The 18375-nt window shown below is 34.6% G+C and overlaps 1 protein-coding gene across 5 annotated transcripts in view; it reads right to left on the reverse strand.

Moving 5' to 3' along the window:
- The window catches only part of Wnk (Wnk kinase), a 128344-nt gene that overhangs the window by 34870 nt on the left and 75099 nt on the right, over window positions 1–18375 (reverse strand). For all 5 annotated transcript variants that reach the window (XM_071594360.1, XM_071594363.1, XM_071594362.1 and 2 more), the window contains 7 exons: window positions 16341–16597; window positions 14828–15599; window positions 12252–12615; window positions 11133–11287; window positions 7457–7522; window positions 6398–7031; window positions 2336–2670 (listed from right to left, as the gene is read on the reverse strand). In XM_071594360.1, coding sequence (XP_071450461.1) covers window positions 2336–2670; window positions 6398–7031; window positions 7457–7522; window positions 11133–11287; window positions 12252–12615; window positions 14828–15599; window positions 16341–16597 — 2583 coding nt within the window. The remainder of the gene's footprint in view (window positions 1–2335; window positions 2671–6397; window positions 7032–7456; window positions 7523–11132; window positions 11288–12251; window positions 12616–14827; window positions 15600–16340; window positions 16598–18375) is intronic.

An 18375-nucleotide genomic window follows, 5' to 3' on the forward strand; every position in this document is an offset into this window, starting at 1 on the left:
TTACCTTTCTTTTTAAGATCTACGGTAGGTTTTATACAATCTTCTATATTTGGCATTAATGAAAGGTATATTTTTAAAGCCCGAGATGTGACTAATTTTGCTGAATATTTACAGGAAGGTTCTTCAGAAACTTCGTTAATAAGGAAATAGAATTATAAACTCCCAATATATTGCAGGCTAATTAAGATGACAATATTGGAAAAAAGTACCAAAACATTTTACACAAACTGAACTCAATAAATCACTGATACTGGCTCTTGATGAGAGGTTTAAGCCATCAGTCTGGGACATTTTCAGACAACATCTATTTCTTTAGTTTGGTAAAAGTGGTTAATTTTATGAGGCGCTAATCTTAGGAAGCTGGAGTCATGAAATCAGAGGAATATCTTAAGTAAATATAAACACCAAGAAAATTAATATTACAATGAAATATGTTTGGGGTTTCGCTGTATGTAATGCCCCATATCATTTAAGAAATACAATCAAGCCAATAGTGTTTCCAACTAAGGAAACATAAAGAGATACCCTACGAATTAAAAGTCAATGGAACTAGAATTAAACATTAAATTTCACATAAGGGAGACACATAATGAGAACAGCCTTAAGTCATCATAAATGTATATATTTTATACCTATACACATTACATTAAAGGGATTACTTGTAATAAATAAATCACCAACGAAAATATTAAATGTAAAACAAAAAATCCTCACTGCACCTTTTAAATAAGCTTACACACTGATATCTATTGGTAGCAAAAATAAATTTACTTTGCATCAAACACATTCACATGATTAAATATCTCTTTTCCCGGACATCAGGATATTTTAATTATATATGCATAGTGAAATAGCAAAATTTTGGCAGTGCAGTCAACGTCAAAGAAAGAGAAAAAAAAGAAGAAAGAACCCTACGATCCCACAATCTCAAAAAAACTAATCTATTGGTGGCCTTAAATAATAAAACTGAAAGCAATATATAATAAAATTGAGGCTATGGAAATATTTCAATAAATAACCAGAATTATGAATAGGCTTGAAAAATGCTCATGCAATAAATATCTCTTAAACAAATATTACCAACACTAAAAAAAATACTTATGAAGTGAATGATGGAATATGTCAAAGGTAATGATACGCAATAATGTGGAAACAGACATTAAAAAATAAACATTAAAGAGACTCAGCTAATGGCTTAACCAATAATCTCTAGCATTTCAACATTTTCACACAAAAAAGGTCATTGATTAAATATTTCTAACACCTTCAACAACAAAGACCACTTTGTAATGAAAGTAATCTTGCACTACATACAACTGTGATGCAATTCAAATGTCCGCCAATCCACAAAAAAATCAATTTCACTTCATGCCCACCAGATACAAGCTCCAAGCATTTATAAAATTGGAGTGCTGTTGAATGGATGAGAATAGATATTGTTTGGAACAATGCTCAACATTTAGGTTGACCCACGAGTTTATCATAGTGGCAAATGATATAAAGACAATAAAAATGACATGGGCATCTTAAAAATAATTAAATATGATCAATTATCACAATTGAAGTAACATTATAACACTCCGTATGAAAACATGTCATGGCAAGTCACAAGCAGAGCCACTCATAATCAAAATATGGTTTTTGAAGAATATCACAACATTATTTCTATAAACTGCTCAAATAGCTGCTGAGGAAAGATGGAGGAAGCTGTTGGACCATGTGGTCTCCTGATTATTAAAATTGCAAATTATTTCACTTCAGAGTAATTCAACCATTTCTCAGTAATCGAGCATTTAAGCTACAAGGTAGAACATGCAATGAGAAATTATATTAAAGCATATACTGATGCCTTGATTTGTTTCCTTCTAAAATGACTTTAACTTATTGTTTTGATGAATAAAAAGGTATATAATTAACACAAATGAATTATTTTTCCATTTTTGGATCAGCAAATGATATGAATTTCTCTAATTTCCACCCTAAGACTGTGAAGTTACATTACAAACAGCAGTCAACAACGAAGAGGGTCTCTGGAATAATAATCAGTTACACAATGACAAATTCCTCGAGTTACCCTTTCATAAGTGCGTCTGATCAAGGGACTCAATTAAATGCACATATTCACCTACATCTCAATACGCACACCATTCACTTTGATTAAGAGTGAATCTGCCTCCAAATTTCGTCCAGAAGCAAATTCATGCCAAAAGTGTCCAAACTCCACCATATCCCACATCATTCCATTCAAATTCCAACTCAACAAACCAATATTTTCATCATTTTTCTCGCAACAGTCAACAGCTACATGGACAGGAATGATACTAGGTGGTCTTACCTGAGCTTTCGAACGCTTTGGCGATGTAGATTCACGCCACGCTAACCTCTCCTCACTGCGCATCCTCCCCACACCCACCAGTTCATCATCTGACTCCTTCCCTTCAGCCACACCTTCATCCTCATCGTCTTCTGGATCAGCAGGGGGGTGAACAGGTGGCTTCGGCATCTCAGAGTTGCACAGGAGGGTCAAATCTGGATGGGTGACAACACTAAACCTACCCCGCCTCGTTTCCATTGCGCAAGGTCTCTGGGACTGCGCAGCTGAAACACTGACCTGGCCTGTATTCACCGCTGTTTGACCCTCAGAATGCCCAACCTCCCCACTCTCCGGAGCTGTTAAGAGAAGTACATATTGGAGAGCAATGACAGCATTGAAAAAGTCTCAACTTTTGAGACTTGAGATTCAATGGTTTCACAATAATTTATGTAACTTACAAAACAGCAGGGTTTCAAGTACAAGAGGCGAATGCAAGTTTGCAGAGAGTCAATTCTATAGACAATATTGATTTTTAAGAACTTTATACCGATATTTCAGTCAACTAGATAACCATCAATGGAAGTTAGAATTTGACAACATTAATGTTATTTCCAAATTGTCAAATTCTCACTCCTGTTCATGGTCACCTAGTTAACCTAAATATCGGTATAGAGTCCATAAAAATTAATAATGGCTATAGGATTGACACCTTAAAAACTCTCAGACATTAACTCTTAGACAGACTTCATTTTAAATACATAACACTTAATGAACTTTAAAAATAAGTGCCATGGTAGCATTTCTGTAAAAATGATCAGCAAAAAATAGCAAGCTTTTTACAGTAATGGCTTTAAATTTGATCATGTTTACCAAGAAATCTCAATTGCTTTATCATTTTAATATTGCTTAGAAGAATTTGGTTAGTCAAAAAATCGAGCCAGATTGGATCCAGGAAGCATACTGACTTGAGTCATATTAGAGACCAATCTGTTACTTATACCAAGCTGTATTAAACAGACTGATGGGTAAAAGAGGACAGCTGTACAATTTAACTTTTAATTCTAGAGTACACATAGCTAAGTATAGTATAAAAAGTCTTTTAGGGTATTTAGGCTCTACAGTATTTAGATGTTTAATCTATTGAGGTTCAGAAATAGTTTAATTTATTCATAACTATTCACAAACACACCAAAAAGAAAGGATTTGAATTTACACTTGTCATTTTCAGGTTTTCACAAAAAGGGGAAAGTCTTATCAACCGGCAATGACTGGCCTTATTAGTATAAGAACACTTCCTAAATATTTTGCATTTGTGCGTTTAGGTAACATCATTTTATTTCAAAGGCAGAGACATATTTTGGGAGCATTCGTGTATACAATGCTTACCAATGAAATACTATGTTACCCAATTGATAACTTCGTTACTCACCCTTCACATGACTCTCACCCAAACACTAGAAGTTTTAATAGAAATTTTTCTTATGCCCCTCATATGTAAAACTACATCATACTAAAAATCATTCATTGTATTGAAATCAAATTTTGTAGTAAACTCAAAACCATCAACCTATGATAAACATCAACTGAAAATTAATTGAAATATGTATTTTTCGGGTATATCCATTCACATTTAACTCACTATTTTGCTTTCATTTTCCATATATGCTACAAGATCTCATAAAATATGGCGTAGGCACATGAATTTTCAACTTCTAATGTTCAACTTCTGATATTATTGTAATCATTTTAAGAACATTGGCAAATCAACATTTCCTCACCAAAATAACAAAATAATTTATGTTAAATAAATTATGCATATATTTTGTGGTACATGGGTTTTACTGCAAATAAACATTTCATATATTGTAAATTACGATTTTGTTCTTAGCTGGCTCTGCCATTGAATAATAACTATTGTTTACCACAACTATGGCAATTATGTCCAAAACAGTATTAAGATAATGCCGATTATCTGACAAGTAGATTTTTCATTGGTCATTGCCAGAGACATTCTCTCCCCTCAAATCCACTCCAATCCCATCTCTCTCACGCCAATGTTAGCTGCTATGGAGATTTAATCCGCTAGAAAATATTTTCTTTCTGCACAAGTAATATATATTGACAAAACTGCCTCAGATGAGAATTTTAAAACATTATTCTGTATTAGCCCTACCTGAACGAGCAACTGCATATGCTTCTTTAATGAAAAATCTTATTCCTCTACACTTCGAAAAGAGTTTGAAAAATAGGGATAAAATCTCCATTATATAATCATGATTATAGCCCACGATGGCATATAGGTATAGAAGCCACACATGCTGAATATTTGGAAGCATGAGAGGTTAGTCACCTTGATTTGTTACTTCTATGATAGCGTCATGATAGGGAGGGTTGGGATGGTTGGGACGACTTGGATCTCAGGCCATCTTATGTGGACAAGGTGCAACTGTCTGCAAACGCTGGAGGACCGTGTCCTCCCAAATTGCCATGCCCTCCTTTGATCATTTATGCTCAATTTGATTCTGCAGGATCCGATTTGGCGATAATTCAGTCCTTTGTTTGCTCGAGTCACAGAAAAAGGTTTTTGATTCTTCACAATAAAACTTCTGAAGCTGACAAAATCATTCACAATTAAAACTGTAGAGGTGGTAGTGTAATCTTGCTCTCCCATGATTGCATATAATTATACTTTAACACCTAAAATATTTGCCTCACAAAAAGTATTCTCTGTGATAGCTGAGTTAAAATCAATTTATTTGTTCTTAAGTACAACTGCAAAAAAAATTACTGCAGAATTTAGGCTATTTTGGGAGCTGATGAACTTATTTCAAAATATGAGGAGGGATGATGGCAATCTTAAGAAAAAATAAACCTTACTTTTTTTCTTCATAATATAACGTAGTTATTCTAACATTTTGGCAGTTTTGTCAGGCTAATTAATAAATAAATGGTGCATTCACTTTAGCTATCATTTTAAATAGAGTATGCATTAAATTTTTCTTCATTTCCTAGCATGGAGTTTTAGTGACTACTGAATGAGGTAAGTCACAACTGAAATGAGGACAGCACCTCTCCCAAAGATTTCCTTCCAAAATTTGTCATGCTCATCATATTTAATCAATTTTCAACTGACTTTCTAAACAAGTTATAGGGCAAAAATGTACACAGAGATTCCAATAAAAAGGAATACTAAAAACGTTTCCATTTTCTGTGCGCTTCAAAATGTTTCTGGCCCTGTGAAAAGCAGACATATCCTTTGCTTAATGTAATTTTACAGGTGTTTACCTGTATTACTGCACCCATTAGTTGCAACTGCGATCACTTTACCAACTAATTAACAGTAGTTATGTTATTAGAAAAGCTGACTTTATCACACTATTTACTTATTATTTATTTAAAATAACTTAATGTATAAGTTGATTTCAATTATTTTAGATTATATGCATTTAAACAATGTTATAGCATTGTCTCAAATCACAGCAAATCAACAATTTTTTAAGATCATTTTTACTTCCTTAACTGCCAAGGCTCCTTGAATTTGCGATCTCTATGGTGTTCCCTAAATAAAAGTAATATTTTAAGTTTCTTTGTAGAGTGAAATTGTTTCGGTATCTTGGAAAATTAAAAATAAACCCCTTTAAGCCAAACAAATTAGCTTAACTTTTAATTATCTGACATCTGAACTAATATTAATGGGCTGAGAATCTTTTTGATATTAATTACATATTTGTTTGAGTAGATTTTTATCGCATTTCTTGTCAGGTGTTTCTCGGTCATTGCTTACATAGCTTTTCTTAGAATCAGCATGGGCCAAAAACTGGTTCCTTGAGGGTTCAAATGTTAACACTTCTGAGGCTATATATTTAATAACATATTCTTTATGCAATTGAGAATTATAAAATTAATCAAAAATGCAATAGATTTCATGTTAGGACAACACACAAATGAGGAATACAGACTGATTTTTGCCACCCTGATTCCATTACTATTCTTTACATAGCAAGGTTATTTACATTTATGAAGGCTAAGGATTACTTGAGTGAAAGTCCAAAGTCATAAAAATAAAGAGATCACATAATTTACCTGTTTGCTGTTCTGGAACAATGCTAACTTGAAAGCGGGAAATCTTTCTCACGGGAGGTTGCTTCACAACCTCAGCAGTGTTTGTCTGAGCACTGCTGCCTTCCTTTTCATCTTCCTTATCTTTGCTAGCCTCAAAATCTTCCTTCAAGGACACTGGTGTATTGTTTGCACTGCAATCTACTTGAGGGGTAATAACAGGCGTAGGATGAGGGGGTATCGTCATGTCAAGTCTCCTCTCACCCATTCCCTCTCCAAATGTCTCCTGGGAAGCCAAAACTTGACCGGGTGTCACCTCAGGAACACCTGCTGAGCTGCTATCTCCTGTGGAATGAAAATCTATATTCTGTCCAGTGTGCTTGCTCATGGCTCCGTCCATAGCTTGCATATCTTGTGTGATGGGCTGGAACTCAGGGAAGGGTATGGAGTGGGTAGGGAATGGCACCCCCTGGGTGCTTGATGACGCTGGCTGACTCAGTCCCATGGAGATGAATTCGCTCGGAGGTATCTGGGAGGTGATATGAAGTGGAGGCTGATGGAACTCAGGGTGCTGGAATCCAATATTTTGAGCAGGCATAGGAGTGTGCTGGCCTTGAAGAGCATTTAGGGTGGGAAGTAAAGATGGTTGCTGCATCACCTGCATTCAAGGGAAAATCCTCATGAGGACAGTGCAAAGATGCTCCAACTATACATTTAACTCTTGGACCCCTCCCACTCTTGGATGAGATTTGTCTCAAGTTGGAAGGAATCGAACATCAGCAGATTTTATTGTTTGTATAGGAAAGAGAATGCCAATTTATGACAAATTATGCAATGGGAACAATGAGATCTCATTCCGTACGTGCATATTAAAAAAAATTATATCAAAATAGAGCATGCAATAGGATGTATTCATTATCTGATGAGAATATCCTAAAATAATAATTGGAATTTGAAGACAACTGAATAATTTGAGGAAAAAATATCTGTACTTGATGTGTTTTTCAGCAAATTCAAATACAAGAAGAGACCCCTGTGAAATTGATGACAATTTCTCATATTATGTTTTTCTTGTAACCTTACTTGGTTTATTGCTGCAACGGCAGGAGTTTCCCCACGTCGATAACCAGGATGTATTTTTGCCAATTCCTGAAGAAAAATATGGCCCAGAATAAACACTTGAGAGAAACTCCAATTGACAAAAATATTTTTGTGCCTATTTTGGTAGCAAAAACTCATAAGTCCTACGAACTGAACCTTTTCATATATATTTAACGATAAAAAAAATGTATCAAAACTATTTATGCTTGAAAAATTGATGGAATCTGATGCTATTCAGCACATTTTAACCATTGAAGCTTGATTGCAATTATTTTGGCTGCAGTTGTGATAGTCAGTCAGTGAAATTAATGAAATTTCTGAACTTAATAGAGAAGCTTAAGACTCTTGCTTCAAAAAGTGAGTATACTGACCATACAAATATCACACAACTTCAATCTTTAATAGCTTTCTTAAAGGAGACAATAAACGTCTTCGACATGTTTTCACTGATTTAATAATTTAATTTAAGATGTTCTTAACAAGGCATTGTAATTGCAAAATTAACCTTGAGATAAAATCAATGTAAAATATCTACATCTGCATCTAACTCATGAAACTTCCATGAGGCCAAGTGGTAAGGGTATTAAAAATTAACCTTTTAATTGAAGAACTGACTAAGCCTAAAAATTTTACTCTTCTAAAGGTTGTCAAAATTTTTTCCATAAGAAAATTCCTGAATTACTAGCGTGCAACCAAACTGTAGTCAAACACATCTTATACCACAGAAAGGACTGGGATAGGTTATAAAAGTATTCCACCATTAAATAGCTAAAACTTAAAAAAAATATACAAGCTGCATGATTAAATAAAAAATATCAATTTTGATAACTAATCAATTTGTTACTCTTACAGGGCCACCCAAACACAAAAAATCTAATAAAATGCATGAATTGACACACTACTTTTGAATAAATGAATTACTTGCACAGAGGCTACAGGAATTTTACTGCAATTTATCATTGTACAGTGGCTTTTGTTAGTATACTTTTGATGGGACCCTAAATACTTAATGTACTAAACAGTAAAATATGAAAATCAGACTATCTTCTATAATAAATTTCAATTGTAATGTGGGAAGCATAACTTAATGGAACATCATGTATGATGTAACAAATGATTGCTGCTCATTTTGTAGCTCATTGATATATTACATCAAATCATATAGCCATACCTTACACTTAGTCAATGCTTCCTCTTTGGATCACAGTGATGGATCTAAGTTTCATCTACAGTTATGAATCGATGCAAAAAATCTGACTTATTTTGCTTAAACCATTCCAAAAGGGCCTTGGAAATGTTCATTCAAGTGCGTTTTTGGTCCAAAGTGAGCCAATGCAGCACCCAACACATGGATAGCTTACGCATGTTCAGCTATTTAGTCAAATATTTGACAAATGTGTTCTTTTGAGGTGCCCATAGCCTCTGCTGCTAACTCTCTAACCTTAAACAGATAGCAATCCAGTACATTTGATGAAATTTTTTTGAATTTATCAGTGGTAATTTCAATTTTTGGCCAAACTGAATGCTCATCATTCACCAAGCTGGTTAGATAATGTTTTAATTCAGCTGCTCGAAATTCCACGGTTGTAAATGTTGCTGCAAAGTTGACATACAAAGCATCCAACACATCTTTGATTAGTATAGGAGTCTTGCTTTTCTAAAACAAATATTTCATGACAGCCTGATATTCAATTTCATTCCATTTTTACAAAAACCTTCACAACAACCCACCAAAAAAACAATCCAGAGTCAAAAATGGCAAAAATTTTTGGTGAATACATATCAACACATGCACAAAAACATTTCCTAACATTTGTTTTAGAATGCTGCCATCTTCATGTTGAGGTAACGAACTTTTCCGACTACCCTCTATAATTAGTAATCAACCAGAGATAATTAATAATCCTGTCCTTTTACAGTTTATGCCTGTTTCATATTTTTTACCTTTACTCCAGTAATTAATCAAGTAAAATTGAAAATTTTCGGTTGCCTGCGTTTATTTTCCCCCCGCAAATTTGTTTTATATCTGCAGTCTCTAGAAAGGTGTAAATAAGGGTTTCTACATCACACTATGCCTTTGAGTATTGGGAGAACTTCCTCTTTTTTTTCCCCTCCATTATTTTTAACTTCATTCATAACTTCTATCTACCATCACGCTTTCCATAAAGCCTACTCTCTTCCTTCCGCTACCTTGCTTACCCAATGCATTCTCCTTTGGTTTTCAACACCCCATAAACTTCCAGTATTTCCTCCATCCACTTTCTTTTCCTTTTACAGATTCACCCCAGTAACTTACTGCTAACCCTATTTAAAACCTCAGGATTTTGTAACTACAAATGAGAAATTGATTCTTTCACTTTGTAATGTAAGCACCAATGACCAATTGTAGCCAGCTGTGCTGGAGGAGTTGACAAAAATTTCATTTGAATATTCTGAAAATTAGCCTGCCACATGGGAGTTTTTCATTGTCATTCGCCATTTTCCAGTTCACATGAATCCACCCTCCAACCACAGTGGATATTTTTTCTGCAATGCCTTTCACCATGAGATGCAAATCAGAATACCTCTTATTTGAAATTTTTGTAGTGCCAAAGCAAATTGGAGCATTGTTTATCCTTCCCAGTGACTAGGAACATGCAATTATGGTAAATAAAATTCACACTTTTCACATAAAAATGAAACCTTGTACTATAGACCCTTGAATTTTTGTAATTCTGAAATTTACTTTTCCGAACCAGGAATCCACGTAAAATCTTAGTACCCCATGCGATGAGCTGATTTTTATTCTATTTTCCCCAAGGCTGCATTCAGAACTGTATATATTTATGCTTATTTTATGTGTACAGGGTTTTTTTTTAAATTAGTGCTTGCAAATACACATATTTGGAACATATACTATCATTTCGTTTTCCACCAAAAGTGTTTATTTAATTATATACAATAATGGTACAGTTATTAAATGACCATAGTTAACATATTATTTCAATTTAATATTGAGTTCTATTTTTTCTAAAGTGTTGAAAGAATCTAAAAAACCACAGAAAATCAGGCAGAAGCTGGACATTCTGCTAGACATTGATGCCATAAGGAGAACTTTATAGGAAGTTGATATTGGTGCCCCTTAGGTCGACAAGCAAAATGCAAGTTATCCATTAAGTTAATAAGGAAGTTTTGAGCCGTGAATCAGAAATGTGTGCTGCTTAAATTTACACTCTTTCACCCTAATACAGGGTGCAGCTTCCTTTTTTTTGAAAGCATTTGCGTTTGAAAAAATGAAGTTATGTGTTGCACCCTGTACATAAATTAAAACTGATCATCTAAACTAAAAGTTAAAGGACAAAAAAATGTAATTGCAGAAAACCTGATCCCATTTTCAATACAACCCTTTGTGCTACTGTGTCAGGGAAATGATTAACTAAATCAGCTACTTTAAACTGACGTCCAAACACTAACTTGCAGAATTCTTAAGAGGTCCATTGGTAAGTGGTATATGACAAAACAAGCATAGTTACTCGGGTAGGAGTTTCATTTTGTTAACATTCTTGTCATGAAATACATCCTAAATCTATTTCCCCAAAATTGTTTCACAAGCATTATCACAATGGATGTTGATTTGTTAAAGCAAAGGAATTGAAAGTAGCTTCAAATTTCTACATGCCTGCTCCAGATCATGAAGGTCTATGGCCGCTGGTCTAGGGCGAGCTCGTCCAGCCTCTTCCTTTCCAACACCAGCAACATCCAGTATTTGAGAAGGCACTGCACTTGGAGCAGTCTCCAATTTCATGCCAGTTTCACCATCAACATGATATGCAACTTAACATAAAAAATAATCAATATGAGAAGCACTTTTAATCATACAGGATAAGCATTCAAATATTCTAACCAAATATTTTAACAGCATAGATTTATGATGCTTAGTTATGCAATATTAGCATATAAAAATATGGAAAACCAGAGACCATTTAATCCTGAGGAAGAAGACTTAACAAATGTAATAAGGAAGAAGGCATCCTGAGATTGTTATGATAGCATGCTGATGTGACAACAGTATGGGCTACCTTTCCTTTAATTAGAAAAGTGGGATATAAAATGAAAGTTCTGAGCATCTCCCTTTTAAAGTACTAAAGTACTCGTTTCATTCATCAATGACAGAGTAATATTTTAGAAAGTCACACAATCTTCCATAGCATGGATTTATTTGTCCTATGCTGTTATGCAAATAGAAGATTTTCAACCAAATTGAAATGTGGTCACTAATAAAGATAAACGCCAATATGAAACTAGAAATAAGCAGGATTATGCTCTAAGACAGCATAGTATTTATTTAGCAATGGGCCAGTCAATGAGTTATCTATTATACAGTGAGCATTAAAATTCAATAAAAGGAGAAAAAATACTTAAAAATTCAAAATTAAGTTGAAGCAATATCTTTTGGAAAACTGCTTCAACAACAGTGGATGATTTCCTTAACTATGGAAATTCTTTAAGCAGTAATAACGTTTACATTTCTAAGATATGATGCATTGATTGTGAAATCAATTATATTTTTAGCATGTACATTATTTTAATGGGCCCTATACATGTATTTGCACATGTTCTGAGGCCTATATAGTTTATTATTATTTAGTTAAATTTTTTCTTCATAAAGTTTCCCACCCACACTAAAACTGAGTCCAACTGGTATGTAGATGTGGGTTGGAGAATGAGTAATTATGGAAGGAATGCAAAATGTCAATGAAAACAGACAAGTCATAAAATATTAAGAAAATACACTCACTATCAGCAGTATGCGCTCCTTCTGAAACCATGCCGGAGACAAAGGCATTTCCTTCTCTGATGGCAGTCGTCTGCTGCTGCGACAATGAGGTTTGGGGCAACAGCTGATCTCGTGGGGTGGACACTCCATGAGCTTCATCGCTGACCTCGAGGTGGTGAGGTCGCTCTGGAATGATTGCTTCTGGGGCCAAGGGCACAATCCCAGGGGGGCCCAACTCCCGAACAGGAGAAGGGGTGAGGACGGGAGGTGTTGGCACTTGGTGAGCACTCACTGAAATTCCCTCAATCACTGAAAGGGGAGGGTGTAGTGCCAGACCTCCAATGGGTCCTGTTGAATGGAGGGTGCTCTGTGGAGAAAGAGGACCCTAACATCCCCACAAAATGATGGATATCAAAAAAAATGATCTGGAATACAGACACTTGGGTTGGGATCAGTGATAATTATCTTGTTATCTCCAATGACATAGCCTGGTGATCACAAACTTTTCGGCAGGGATTCTGTTTCACCATGAAAATTGCGAACATATCAGCTGTTTACACTCATCATTGTCCTTGAGAAATATGAACATCTCAAAGGGAACATGCTGGCTGACTTTAATTGATTAAAGATTGAGAAAAATATTTTATTAATGACAATTCAAAGTATCACAACAAAATAAGAAATCCACACAATGTGAGTCAAGTATTAATGGAGTAAATATGGATTCTCAAAACTATGGGGATCTACATTACATGCTCATCTCAATGCTGGAAGATATAATTTGACATTGGAGCACAGGAATAGATATTATACTTCATAAACCACAAATTTTACTTGGAAATATATACAAATGAAGGAACTAGAAAACATATATGGTTTATGAACTATAACATCCCTACCCTGTTCTCAAAAGAGCAAGCATAAAATATCTGTATATTTATTTATTTCATATTATTATAATTCTAATTTTATTATTAATAATTATCAAGAGCTGACGGTTTGAAAATTCATCCATAGTAACTCAACATTTAAAATTAAAGGGAAAAGAAAGTTAAAGGGAAAAAAAATTAGCGTGAAAAATTATAGAAATCTCACTGGTCTTTTAATACTATCCAAATGATCAATTGGTACTGCAAACATCAATGTAATAATTCATTACAAAGCAAGAAAACTTAGTGAACAGTCTCAAATCATTTGCTAAAAAAACTGAAAAGAGAAAATTGACCGATTGCTTCATAAAGGGAGACCCTATGTTTATTTCTCTTTTGCTTTGATTACAAAACATTGCCAGTAGATTCTCATTAGTATGATTTCCTGGGGCCATCTTTCCATTGCTACCATTACAATTCTTATAATCTTTATCTATATCATTCAGATGTAAACAAATAAAAAGCCTTTTGCCCACCAACCACCCCTAATTTCCTGCCCTATTGGAGAAATAAATGCCAGCTTATTCTCATATTCTGAAAAAATTATTCCACTTGGATTCTTAGCAAATGTCATATATGTTGCCAATGACTAATTTTTCAATTCCCTTTCTGTGACAAAATACAAAATTGCGTCTGATCTTGAGCAGAAGACAAATGAGAACAACAAACTTTGTAATTTAACATAAATTTTATATTGTGCAAATAAATTACTCCAAAATTAGTGTTAAAGGCTACCCAACGTTTGAAAAAAATATTTAACAAACTTTAATTGATATTCAATTGCACACGAGATATTCTCAGCATGAATGACTACACATTTTATTAAAATTATTTCAAACCACCAGAGCTTATGGTATACAATCAACGGAGTCGGCTTCATTAAAAGAAAGTACACAGCAACTTCGCAGTAAGGCAATGCATAAGTGAGATGCAAGTATCAAATGCTGGTAAGACTGCTCAATGCTCAACATTATGATGTGCAGGAAACTCTGAGAGATAAATTTCTATCAGCAGGAAATCCAATCGGGTTGATCAAGCTGCTTACTGGAAGCTGGACAGTAAATATGTGGAGGGCTCGGATGGACTTCAGATGATGATGTCATGGATGTGAAATATTTTTATTTAGATATACTGCCTTACAGGGCCCTATTTCAAATGGGAACTTTCCAGAGGCCAAATAAAAAGGATAGCATTTCATAACATGAAACCATCTGCTTCAGTTTCCTGGAAATTACAAATCTCTCAACCCTTCTCTATGTTTCCCCAAAAGTTATATTTTTTCTACCATCCATCACAAAATTAAAAATTAATAAGAGGTTTCACTATTTTAAAAATAAAATTTAACAATCTATTTTATATTTAATATCCTTATTTAAAGCACGGACTTTTGAATAAGAGATACACATTTCATAGAAATGAAATTTATATCAAGCGAAGACATGAATTTCACATTACTGTATAAAGTGGTCTATTTAACCAATATTCTTGCAGTTATAAATAACAAAATAGGGTCTCCCAATACTACTCTCAAAATATTTGAAGAAATGCTCATTTTAAAGTGCAATGAACCATACAGGAAAATATCAAAAACCAAAATATATAAAAAAATATTTCCTGATAATTTAAAAAAAGTATACATTTCATTGCAATAAAACTCTTATTACTAACCAAAGGCTGCGCTCCAGTCATTGAGATGCTCGCTAGTTTCTGCTGTAGAGTCTGCATGTTGACATCGTAGCTGGCAGGGGCATGAGGGGTGGCAGGGTGAGAGGAAGAGGCAGAAGAAGAAGAACACAGGGGGGGTATTGGTGCGAAAGACTGGGCAAGGGATGATAGGACGTGGTGGGGAACTCCATGCTGTTCTGACACTGAGGACGACTGTGGTGATGCTACAGAGGAAGTCGAGGGTGACGGGGAGGCAGTCCAGAAAGGGGGGGCACCTGTAAAACCGGGGGTCGAAAGAGAGGAACCGCCAAATGCAATAGGGTGGGAGGGGAGACATGATACTGGCACGGTGACAGATGAAGTTTGGACTGGTACCTGGTTGGTGGAGTGGGATAATTGAGCCATGGATGTTGGAAGGGATGTTGGGATAGGCAATGGCATGGACTGAGTGGTTATTACCCCACTGCTCAAATTTACCTCGCACTCATCTCCTCGCCGGACATCTCCTACAGCCCTTGCTCTTTCGTCCTCAACCATAGTGGGGGCTTCGACAGTGCCAAAATGGCTTCCGTCAACTTTTCCCTCGTGACCAGTGAAACCTATACCATAACCTTTACCATCTGCCCCAGAGGTTTCAGACACCTGAGGCTCACTAGCCACAGCAGCTGTTGACTTAACTTCCTCTAACTTTCCTTGCTGTGCAGCGAGTGCTTCAGTTGTCTGTGAGGTCAATTGGTAAAGCTTTTGCTGAAGGGCCGCAATGGAGTGAGGGCCACTGCAATAAAAACAATATCTCATCATCAGTAAAGTTGAATTTTTGTTCGGTTTATTGCAGTAATATTATTATTTCATATCTGGTAAGCTTCTTAACTCTAGGCAATTTCTTAACTATTGTATATACTCATGGGGTTTATGATCGACCCTAGTATTCCATTCTTGGGAATCATAGATTTTCATCATCATCAACATATCTTGCAGTAATATAATATTATTAATACACAGCAGGTTAAGGCTTCTTAACAATAATTTCTCAACTAATGCACATACTCATGGGACCTGTGTTCAACAGTGGTTTTCTACTCTTGGGAACCCTAAAATTATATTATCTTGCATTTAATAAAAATAAACTTTAAACAACATTTGATATAAGATAATTATGAAATGATAAACAGCTTAATATATATCATATTATTGCTGACCTAAGATTCTATGAAATGTATGACCATTAAACTAATCAATTAACTAACTGCTTGTCTCAACATGTAGAACAAATAAGTCAATGTTAAAGACAAATTGTAAAGCTGACTATAAATGATGCCATTCTATTCAGTCCAAGAATTTTTGAGTACCCACAGTTGGGGCTTGGCTTTCCATGTGTAAAATATATATAACTATGTATACGTACACAATGTACACAGTTTTCAATATTTTTGACAATATCTGTTTGTGGTATTCAATCATCTAGTGATAAATCAAAATTAACACTACACAAAACTGAACAATGCTGTGCACATACTTGCAATTATTGGCATCAACAGCCGGATTTGGTGGTGCAGACTGAACTTTTTCAATTGAGTTCTGCTGGGAGAGTTTGGGATGAGGGGACCATTCCCCTGCTGAGGTTCCAGAACTCCCAGAAGTTCCCTGCTGCAATGGTGTAGCAGGAGGAGGACTCTGGAACTGAGGGGGCGTTGGCGTTTGTGATTCCGCATATTCCCCAGCCAGCTGCTCTTCAGGCCTCCCAAGAGACGTCCCAAGAGGTGCAGACGCATCCTGCCAATCACGATTGTCAAAAGAAACCACAAATTATTACTAAAATAACATGAAGTCAGGCATTACTTGGGCATCAATTGAAGAACTACGATTTTCTAATTTTTTGAAAATGATTATCATTATTTGTAACATTCATTGGACTTTGCCTTGAATCAATCCTAGCCATTTAATTTCCACATGCTCTTAATGAGACCTTAAAATAGTGGCTGAACAAATTTCCAAGGTTGCCAAAACAATTTCTCACTGTTTTAAATGAATGTTTATTTTATAAAATATGTAGTGTTGTGACCAAGCATATTTACAAATATCAATATGAGACAATTTGGGTAAATATTTACTCAGAAAAACATCATTTATTCACTTTAACTCAATCCTGAATGTAGAAAAAATACGGAAAATGCTCATGCATTTTAATGTTCTTCTTGTATATGGTCCTCAAGCATGAAGTATTATTAATCTTAGAGATACTTTGATTGTGCAACATTACAATTTCTACATTCATTTGCTATGAAATTCACTTCATTGCACTGAAATAGAGCATTTCACATGAAAAATGAGGATAAAACTAAAAATTTAAAATAATGATTAATAAAATCTCACAATCATTTGCTCATTATGTAAGAAATGAGAGTGTGAAAGCAGTGCTCTGGTGAGAGAAGTGTAGAAGCAGCATCTTACATTGCACAAGCTCTTTTGAACAGCTGAAACTCAAAATGTTTCCTTTCTGTCTCAAATAAATAGCTTTACTTAAAAATGCATATTGCAAATCTGTAACTTTACAAATTTTATTCCAGCAGGATAGACTGTTTAGGAAATAGTTTTTATCTTAACATCATCATTTATTTATGAGGAAATATCTGATTTACATAAAACAACAATATTGCTGCAGTTGAATGATCTCGATATATGAGTGTATGTTGTCACTCATGTTTCATTCACAAATGGGGCTTATGTAATTGGTGAATAGGTAAATGCTCTTTCATAAACAATTTCATTCCTATCACTTTTAAACATCCTTTATAAATTATATTTTTGTGATGCCACACAGGGATGAAACTACTGCTTAACATCAGAGGTGAGTGTAACAACACTTGTATATAAAGTAAATTCCATAAACTACGATTGAATGAAGAAAAACTGTAGGTTTTTAATTGCTTTGCAGTTAGATTTAATGCCAGAATGAGGGGCAACTATCTACTGTTACTGGTTTTAACAATAAAACTATCAGGAAACCTATAATAGTACATAACACAGAAGCTATCAATAAAGAATGAGTTCAAATCAAGTACATTATAATTATAGTAGTTAAAATAAAAAAATATATTAATTAGTCCGTTAAATCCAACACCATATCTTTAACCTTAAAAAATAGGAGAATGCAATCATTCAAAAGATATGAAGATATGGTAAATCAATATATACCCCAATTAAGAGCACTGCAATTTATTCTACCACCTTATGGTGTTATCGTTTGCCCTGAGACTGACCAAAATGATAACTTCCATTCAATATCTTAAGAAATTTCTAAACACATTAAGTGAGTTTAATTATTACATATACAACAGAACTACTTACTGCAGCAAAATGAACAACCAAATAGCCATCATAAGAATTTTTTTAGCTGAAAATACATAACACATACTAGTCATAAATAGAAAGTTCTGTGAAAACAATGAACAATTATATTCAACAATATCAAAGAACCAAGACTTTACCATAAAAGAGCATATGCTTATTCTAATAAGAAGATTAAAACTTGAAGATGATACAAGCATGGA

This window comes from Hetaerina americana, unplaced genomic scaffold (genome assembly GCF_022747635.1).
Source record: "Hetaerina americana unplaced genomic scaffold, ioHetAmer1.1.p SCAF_6, whole genome shotgun sequence".
In the NCBI taxonomy this organism is placed as follows: Eukaryota; Metazoa; Arthropoda; class Insecta; order Odonata; family Calopterygidae; genus Hetaerina; species Hetaerina americana.